General features: G+C 48.3%; 1 protein-coding gene across 4 annotated transcripts in view; it reads right to left on the reverse strand.

The window, feature by feature from the left end:
- Nucleotides 1-2137, reverse strand: part of RAPGEF5 (Rap guanine nucleotide exchange factor 5) — a 151797-nt gene extending 149660 nt beyond the window's left edge. For all 4 annotated transcript variants that reach the window (XM_072328049.1, XM_072328048.1, XM_072328047.1 and 1 more), the window contains exon 1: nucleotides 1858-2137. In XM_072328049.1, coding sequence (XP_072184150.1) covers nucleotides 1858-2046 — 189 coding nt within the window. In that variant the 5' untranslated portion in view covers nucleotides 2047-2137. The remainder of the gene's footprint in view (nucleotides 1-1857) is intronic.
- Nucleotides 2138-8923: the final 6786 nt, after the last annotated feature.

Below are 8923 nucleotides of genomic sequence, written 5' to 3' on the forward strand. Positions count from 1 at the left end.
CATAGCGCTAAATCACTGGCCAGGAAGTCCTGCATGGCATCTCCACACAGCACTGCTCATTGGCCCTAGAGCAGCTGGCTTGGCTCCCAACTGGCTCATAGCCCCACTGTCCGCCCTCCAGCCATCTCCCTGCCTGGATGGACAGGTTAAGAATAACTCTGCAAGACAAACCACAGGGGACCACCATGAGGCAGGACCACAGATGACAAAAGCACTGAATCTTTTTCTCTGCCTCTGCAAAACACAGCACATCTGTTCATATGGGCTTCAGCTGTCAGGAAGCAAGACAGGACCAAGGCTTCAGCAAGGATGATCAAGGAACTGTGTGACCCAGGAACCACCCTGACTTCTCACCAGGGTGTAAACTCGCCCACTCCAAATATTTACAGAGTAAGTGCTCATAGTAGAATCGTAGAATTATTAGGGTTGGAAAAGATCTCTAGAATCACCTTGCTCAGCCTGATCACCACCAAGTCCACAGAGCCAAGTCCCCAGGTGCCACATCTACCCTTTTCACGCTTTTTAAATGCTTTTGGTAGCAATGAAGAGCAACCACGATGATGGACCTGAGCCTGCTTTGCACAGCATGTCTCTGAAGTGCCAAAAATCATCTAGACCAAAGCTGTGTTTAGACATACTCCAAATGAGCCAGACTGCTGCCCTGAGATACTCCTTGCCTCCTCACGGGCAGCTCAGCCTGCTGCTCCTGCAGTGCGCTTTAGAGGTGGAATAAATCAAACTCATTTCAGAATACAGAAAATGTCTCATCTTCACTAGAAGATGGATACCTGTCGTAAACACCCTGCTATGGCAGAGGAGGCTTGGCCATTGAAAACTGATTAAATCCTCTTAGCCCTGCCTTGGATGGGCAGTTGCCAGGTGGATTACAATTTAACTTGAGCAATAAAAATCATTGGTAACTTCCTCAGAGACCGGTCTTTATTCTGTGTGTTAGACTCTCTTGAGAAAGAACCTTACTCTCCAACAGGGCTCTGAATCAAAACATTACTCACAAATAACCATTCTGCCATAACTGTGTGCTGTCTTAGCCCTGTTTATCTTCCTCGCGTGTATATCTTCCAACAACAAAGCAGAAAGTTTCACTTGAAATTCACTCTGCTGTCTTTCACAACACCACCCTCGTGTGTGTATTCACGAGGGTAGAGCACCACAACACCAATCTGAGCACAGACACGCACTGAGCACAGAGGTGTGGGTCAGCACATCGCGGCCACACGCCATTCATTCACCCCATTCCCTGCACAGACGAAGCCAGCCCCCTCATTTTGGCTGTGGGATGGAGGGGCTCGGGCCAGGTTTGGCCTGTCAGTAAATGTTCTGAGACTTGACAGCAACGCCCCCCACGTACAGCTCCAAGCAGGAGCGAGAGGTTCTCGTGGAGGCTCCCAGACGCGGAGGCCAAGCCGTTCATTGCCAGGGCGCTGCACACACCGAGCAGGTCTACTGAGGCGGTGCTATGAGCCATCCCTAAGCCCAGAGTGTCAAACCAGGGATCCCTGCGGCGTTCCCCGCCCCACAGCCTCACTCTCCGCCAGAGACGCGGACGGCACCGCGAAGCCGCTCGCTCCGGCTTCAAGAGCTCGAGGCCGCGCAGAACTTCACGGCTCCGGCCCACGTCCCCACGCGTGCCCGCGGAGCGGACGAGGAGGGCCGAGCACGGAGCCCGGGGCACGGCCGGCGCCCTCCCACAGCGCTGCTCGATGCTCACCGAGGGTCGCCCCGCGGGCACCTCCTCCCGGGGGCCGCCCGCCTCCCCGCTGCCCCGCTCCGGGCACCGCCCCGCCCGCCCGATCCCCGCCGCGGCGGCGGCTGCCCGCGGGCTGCCCGCGCACTCACCCGCTGCCCGGCGGCGGCCGCGCTCTTCCTCCGCAGCGTCAGCCCGCTCCGCAGCAGCGCCGGCAGCTCCCGCAGCTTCTGCCGCAGCTGCACCGGCGGCGGTTCGTGGGCTCCGCCGCCGGGGCTCCAGCTGCGGGCCAGCTCCGCGCCCTCACACGGCGGCGGCATCTTCACGGAGCCCACAGCCATGCCGCATCCCGGCCGCGCTCCGTCGCTCACGCACGCCCTCCCGCCCGCTCTGCCCGCCTTCCCCCAGCGGCGCCCCGGCCCCGCGCCCACCCACGGCCCCCGCGCACCGCGGCCCCGCCGGGCGGGCGGCCCCGGCAGGCGCAGGAAGCCCCGCCGCCCGCCACCTTGCCCGCCCGCCGCCGAGCTGCCCCCGCCCCGCGCCGCCTCTCCGGCAGCGGCCGTGCGCAGGTAATGGCAGGGCGGAGGAGGCGCGGGCGGGAAGCGGCAGAAAGTCCGGTTAACTCCTTTGCGCTCGGGGTCCGCTGCGGCTGGAGGCTGCCCGGGGTCGGAGGGAGGGCTGCAAAGGGTGAGGTTCTGTCACGCCGTGTCCCGGGCTCGGAGCGCTGCCGGAGGAGCCGGGCGGCTCGTCTCAGGTGGGCGGCCGGTTCCCAGGCATCCCGGTACTTCCTAGAGGAGCTGAGCGGGGAGCCCTCGCTGCCAGAAACCGATTGATTTAATGCTTGTATAGAGAGAAAAGAAGCATTCTTCTGCCTAAGGTACCTTGCATTCCAGGGGCTTTCACCTCTGGAGTGCTCATCGACCACCTCAGTGGCACAGGTGTTTCCTTCCTTTCTGCTGCTGGGTTCCAGTCTTACCTGTACAGTTCAGAGACACTAATGTAAGATGGGGTTCTCCTTACATACATCACCTGCAACAGCCACAAATAAGGCTGACCTGTTCCTCCAGGTTAGATTCACCAGGTCCTAAATGTCTCAATAAGTGACATTATAGTCAAGGCAGCCTCACAGATAGATTGTGGAAAGCTGTCCCCCTGACCCAACCATGAGGTCCAAGCCTCAGGGACCAGCTCCACCAGTCAACCAGCCCCACAGGCAGCTGGATTCACCAGCAAAAAAAGGGATGGGATGGGGTGAGATAGAACAGAATTGAATTGAATTGAATATCTTTCTTCTCTAGTTCTTCCTAAACCAAACTTAGCTGTGATTTCAGAGGTACCCATACTGGAAAGGAGGTGGCAGATGCATCTGGGCACAGAGGCACAGATTGGTGCCTTCCAAAATCAGTATGCCAGTGGCTTGTTTGCTGCATGGATACAGCAGCAGTAGTCTGGGCTTTCTTAGAAATATAGAACGATAGAATCATCAAGGTTCAAAAAGACCTCTAAGGTTATCCAGTCCAACCATGCAACTCATCCCCACCGTGCTTACTAAACAGTGTTCTTCAGTGCCTGCGTGGTTCTTGATCACCTCAGGGAACGATGAACCCACCACTTCTATGGGCAGCCCGTGCCACCGCATCACCAGCACCGCATCACCACTCTTTCAGGGGAAAAATAACAATTCCTAATATCCAACCTGAACCTCCCCTGTTGCAACCTGAGGCCTCTCATCTAATCAATCGATCGATCAGTGGCATCCCTCCTTTTCACCTTCACAGACCCGACAGCGGGCTGCTGCAAAAAGATGATCCTGCCTGCAACCTGTGAGCATGTGCTGGGCTGGACCTGGTACCCATCTGACTCCAGCTAGCTGGTCAATCTGCTGGAAAAATTACACTTCAGAAAATAATGAGTTTTCCATTGGCCAGAGTTGAATTGATCCAACTTGTGACAACGCAGCTGCAGGATCGAGGCAAGCAGCAACCTGCAAGTGAGGGAAAGCAGAAGTACTCCTTTCAGTAGCCATCTGTCATTAAAGAGCTCTGTTGCATCCTGTGTGTGCGACTCTGTGCAGTGCAAAGTGCTGAGCCATGTCCTGATGAAAGGGCAGGGTCTGTGCAGCCACATGCTGCTGCCACCTCCTTCCTGCTAGCACCAACAGGCGCTGGCCGTAGCATGAGCCAAAGCAGGGAGCTAATCCATCTGACAGGTAACTGTAAAACATTTTCAGCCATTTTACTTGCTTGCTATGGCCTATTACATGAGACCTATTGCTGATAGAAAAGACAGAAACAGGGCAGGAATGTACTCTTCGGTGTCAGACCTAACTTGGAGGATGTGTTCCTTAGACACCACAAGCCTCATGGGATTATGCCATAAACATGTTTCAGCTGAGGCTGTGCTGCACAATCAGATATGAGGAACACGAAGAGCTGTTCTGTGCAATGCCTTGTGTCCCAAACATTTCTATTATTTCCTTCGACTTGTGCTCTCCAGCTGCCCTGCAATGTGTTTTTGACAGCTGTGTTGCCTGGCAGCCACTTTGTCACAGCTCATGATGCAATTACAGAGAGAGATGTATCTGCACCCAGAAGAATAATGGATCCTTCGTGTGTAGGATTTACGAAAGGCACACGGTCTTTGACTGAGTCTATAGACACCGCTATGTTGCAAATAACAATAAGGTAACTCAGTAAAGCATGTCTTAATGAGACAGACCAGGGTATAAGCAGAAGTAATTCGATTATGTTAACAAAGGATAAAATCGTACCAATGCTCAGAATTTGTTTCATTTATTTTAAGCCAAGCAAGGTAAGCGCACCTTGAGAGCAGTATCTAAAGTAAATATGCTCTGCAGAACATTTAAAATAATCAGCTGCTTGATAATATCATTTGGACAAATAGTGATCACAACAGTGGAGTAGGTAGCAGTTCGGTCTTTCTAGTTTGGATCATCTCAATTCTTTGGAATATCATGATATCAATTGTCTAGAATTGAATCTTATCATAGAATCATAGAATTACCCAGGTTGGAAAAGACCTTGAAGATCATCAAGTCTAACCACAGCCTAACCATAGTACCTGATTTGTTGTTGTTGTTGCTGCTGTCAAGTCATAGAAGATTTACCTTCGTAAATGAACCTGATCTCTGTTCTTTTTCCTTACAGGAATAGAGGAGATCAAAACCAGGTCTGGTCAGGAAGTCTTTGAAAAGTAGCATTTCATTTGAAATAAATAAATAAATAAAAACCAGTACGTTGCACCCTAAATGTCGTTCTCTAAGAACCTTGACTTGATTGAACTTTTGCTGAATCTAAAGCGGGTCGCTGGGGGAGCTGGCCTCCATCCTCAGCAGGTTTGGTCCCAGCTAACTACACATTTCCAGCCCCTCACAGACATCAGCAGTAGCACAAAAGGAATTTCAGTTCCATCTGCAGGTGTGCTGGAAATTCCAGTTCTCCCGAAGGTTTAAACACTTAATTTGGTGGAATATACATCAAAATCAAGGACATATGCCCTACCATGCATCTCCTTGGAAGTCTAGGTTTGGTTATACCTCCTAGAGTAGGGCCAAAACAGAGTTTTGTTCTCTCACTTTCAAAAGACTTCATATAAATATAGGGACACGTATGTTTAAATCAATACAGGATGGACTCCAGAGAGCTAAGCAAGTCTACTGAAGCTTAACAGATGTGGGGCCTGAGAGTGTCTGATTTTTTTGTTTGGATGTTTGCTTTTCTTTCAGATAACACAATCAAAAGAATTCCTGTGAAAACAATACAAGCCATTTCATGCCTGTATGCGCTTAATATCAGTCCCATTTTGGCTGAATAACTTACTGCCGACTTCTGAGTTTTCTCTTTCACCTCATCAGTGGGATCCTAATTATGTTTAAAATCTTAGTTCTTACTAACTTAAGGTGGGTATGTCATATACTTCAAGGAGCTGGCCAAGCTGGTAGATGGCTCTGTTTGTTGCAGGGGAGTTGGACTAGATGACCTTTAAGGGTCCCTTCCAACTCAAACAATTCTGTGGTGCTGGTCATCTCTACATTTTGTGTGTCTTTCATTTTGTTTCTCAAGTTTTGGTTTGTTTGTTTGTGAGCTTTTTTAAGCATCATTTCGAATTGGTTTAGCACCATGTCATTGCCTAGATCAAATATATGGTGAATTCAGCTCAAAAGCACTGCTTGCAGCGTTTCAGAGATGTGAAAGGCCTGCAAATCATAACATAAGCTCTGATAAAGAGAGATCCTAAGCTGGAGGAAACGGGGTGTGACTTGAAAGACAACTGAACTGGAGAATAACTGCAAAAAAAGAGGGAAGAGGTGAAAGATAAGGAGATATATGAGTAGTTTAATGATTCGTGTGACTCAGAGCTGGAAGGGCTGAGGCTGCTGGTATTTACACAACCTCCAGCTTTCTCCTGACAGCCCTTTAATTCCCTCAGCACAGCATCCAGCCTGCTCTGCAGCACCCTACAGGCTTATATCCCTGTGTTCACTTCAGGCTTCAGAGCCCGATGCATCTTCTTAGATGCTTATCCTGTGCCATGCCAGTCACTCATGCAGAGAATTAGGCCTCACTGCCCACTTGTGGCCCTTCGATGCTCAGAAATGAGGGAGCTCCTGAGCACCCTGAGCCTCAGAGCCTGTCACAGCTTCAGCTGAACCCAGAGTCAGTGGCCATGGGACAGGCAGCTGGGGTGGGGGCTTTTGTCATCCTAAAGAGATATCTTCTTGCATTTCCTTTTGTTGTTGGGTCCTTCTCAAGGATCATGTGGCCCTGGCGACAGGGGGTTAGCCCTAATATAAATACAGCCCAAAGTATTGTTTGGTACATAGCAAAACTTTTGGCTCAGTACAAAGAAAAGGAGCAACGTGTTTGCTTTGGTAATTGTGATTGCCAGAGCTAATGAACCTGACTTCAGTTTGATTTGTCTTTTTAACATACTTGGAAACAGGGGACCTTATGACCCCTTCGGGAAATTAAAACCCTTAAAGCTCTCATGTTGGCCTTTTCTGTCAAAGCAATGTCATTGAGCTATTGCTCTTATTGGCCAAAATTAAACTCCAAAGCCAGTAAGATTCTCAGTGGAATTATTCAGTGTTTCTTTTCTTTTGTTTGTTTATCTAATCACAAATCTCAAAAATAAATAAATAAATAAATAAATAAATAAATCAGTATCTTTTAATTAAAATATTTAAAAAGAAAAAGAGGAGCAGATGAACCCATGAAATCTGGATGTTTTTCTGCAAGATGCCACCAAAAGTCAGGTTTGTTTACTCCCAGGCATTGCAGCATATGCACGAGTTTTTTAAGTGATGTCATTTGTGAGAAGTTTTATGTACTTTCACAGCAGAGATTGTGTGATTTTGAAAGACACAGCTTGCAATTAGGTGCGAAATTCTCATTGCAAGTTAGTGGAAGACCTCCCCTGAATGACTGGTTTTTAATCTGCATATTTATCTTTTCTTCCTTAGCCATTATATTCCACATTCACGTTTAAAATCATGTTTTCTGCTTTAATTCACATTTGTTTTTCTTTTCTATAGCTATGAATGTGAGGACTCTGAACTTGATTTTATAGAAATTGAGTTTAGGACACCGTGCTGTCTCTTTGTACGTCTGAGATCTCTCTATGAATCTTCAGATGCCTAGGCCTATATCAAACACATTTGGCAAAGGTATAAAAATCCAACCCTCTTACATCCTTAAAAGCATTCTGAAACTAGGCAGTCAGCTAGGAGCAATGGTTAGTGCCTCTCTGAGGTAAAAAGTGCAGCATCTCATATGAGGCAGTGGAAAATCTGGATAGGGTCATAACATCAGGGCACAAATCCATAGAAAATCAGGCTCCATTGATTCCCCCAGTCACAGAACCTCTACAGAACTGTGATGTATACGTCCCTGTTTATACAGTATATACATCCCCACAATATCCACACAGCTTTCCCATTAGCCAGCTACCTTAATGTGACAGTGATGACTTTTTCATGATTATATTATCATCTGCAAAAGGATATTTGCATATAAGCAGACATATTTAGAAAAGGGCCCCTCTTGTTTTGTTAAGTACGCTGCCAATATCTCTCACTGCATTCATGTGAACAGACCTTCACCCCATATAATCTCTTTGACGAAGGAAAAATACAAAAGCACGTGCCAAATATTTTGAGTTTGCAGCATTAACCTGGGTCAGTGTTGACAAACTGTTCCCAGGGATGGTAACATCAGTCAAATATTTTCATTCCAGTTTCTTGAGAGGTTGGAAAAATCAACAAGAAGATATCAAGAGACCGGTTGCCAGAAATAATATTACAGTTTGAAACACATGACCATCTCCCGTCTTGTGAGTAATGAAATGCTTTAAAACATTTTCTTTTATTTGGTCTGTTTGCATCGTGTTCTGTTTTTTTTTGTTTTCTTTTCAACATCTTTGCTTTTTCCTGCTGAATAAGAGCAGCACAGCTGTCGAACAGAGACAGTGAGGCAGATGACTGGACCAGGAATTCTGATGGGGGCTTCAGAAGAATCTCTGCCTGTACAAGGGTCGCTGTAGGTTTGCTCAGTGACTTGATAAGCTCCTCTGGTTTTATTAAGGATAACATTTCCTCCTGTTAGAGGTGGTTAACTACAGCCAAGGTAGCACCATCAGAGTTTACAGGGCCACGGACAAGTCCAGATGGCTTTTCCATTTGCCACTTGGAGGCTTTGCTCCACTGAGTCTGCAGGTCCACAATGGTGTGCAGTAGCTTTAAGGTCACACGTGTGATGACCAGGAGTCAGAGCCAAGGTAGGAGCAGTCCTGATTTTGCATCTATCTACAGCAAAAGGTCAGGAACAGATTGTGTCCCCTGCATCTGGCAGTGCTGCTGCACAGCAGCCAGTAGCAAACATCCACAGGCAGTGTGACCTCCAGGAGACCAAGCACTCACAAGGTGAATATGTGCCTGTGTTCTGCTAAGTGGCTTTTGAGTGGACCCACACAAGGGCACTCTGAATCCTGCATCCAGCATTCTGCTCTGTTGAGTCCTCAAATTATGGGATTCCCCCATAAGCTCTGACTGTTCAGCTGCCCTTAAGGGATAACATTTCCTTATTAGAAAACGTGTTCAAAGGAAGCCTTCCATTATTTTTGAGATGACCTGATCAAGGAAGTAGTAGACAGCGGGGATGGAGAAAGATGGGTGAGTGACAAGAACAGCTCTCTCATTGC

This window comes from Excalfactoria chinensis, chromosome 2, assembly GCF_039878825.1.
Source record: "Excalfactoria chinensis isolate bCotChi1 chromosome 2, bCotChi1.hap2, whole genome shotgun sequence".
NCBI classification, from domain to species: Eukaryota; Metazoa; Chordata; class Aves; order Galliformes; family Phasianidae; genus Excalfactoria; species Excalfactoria chinensis.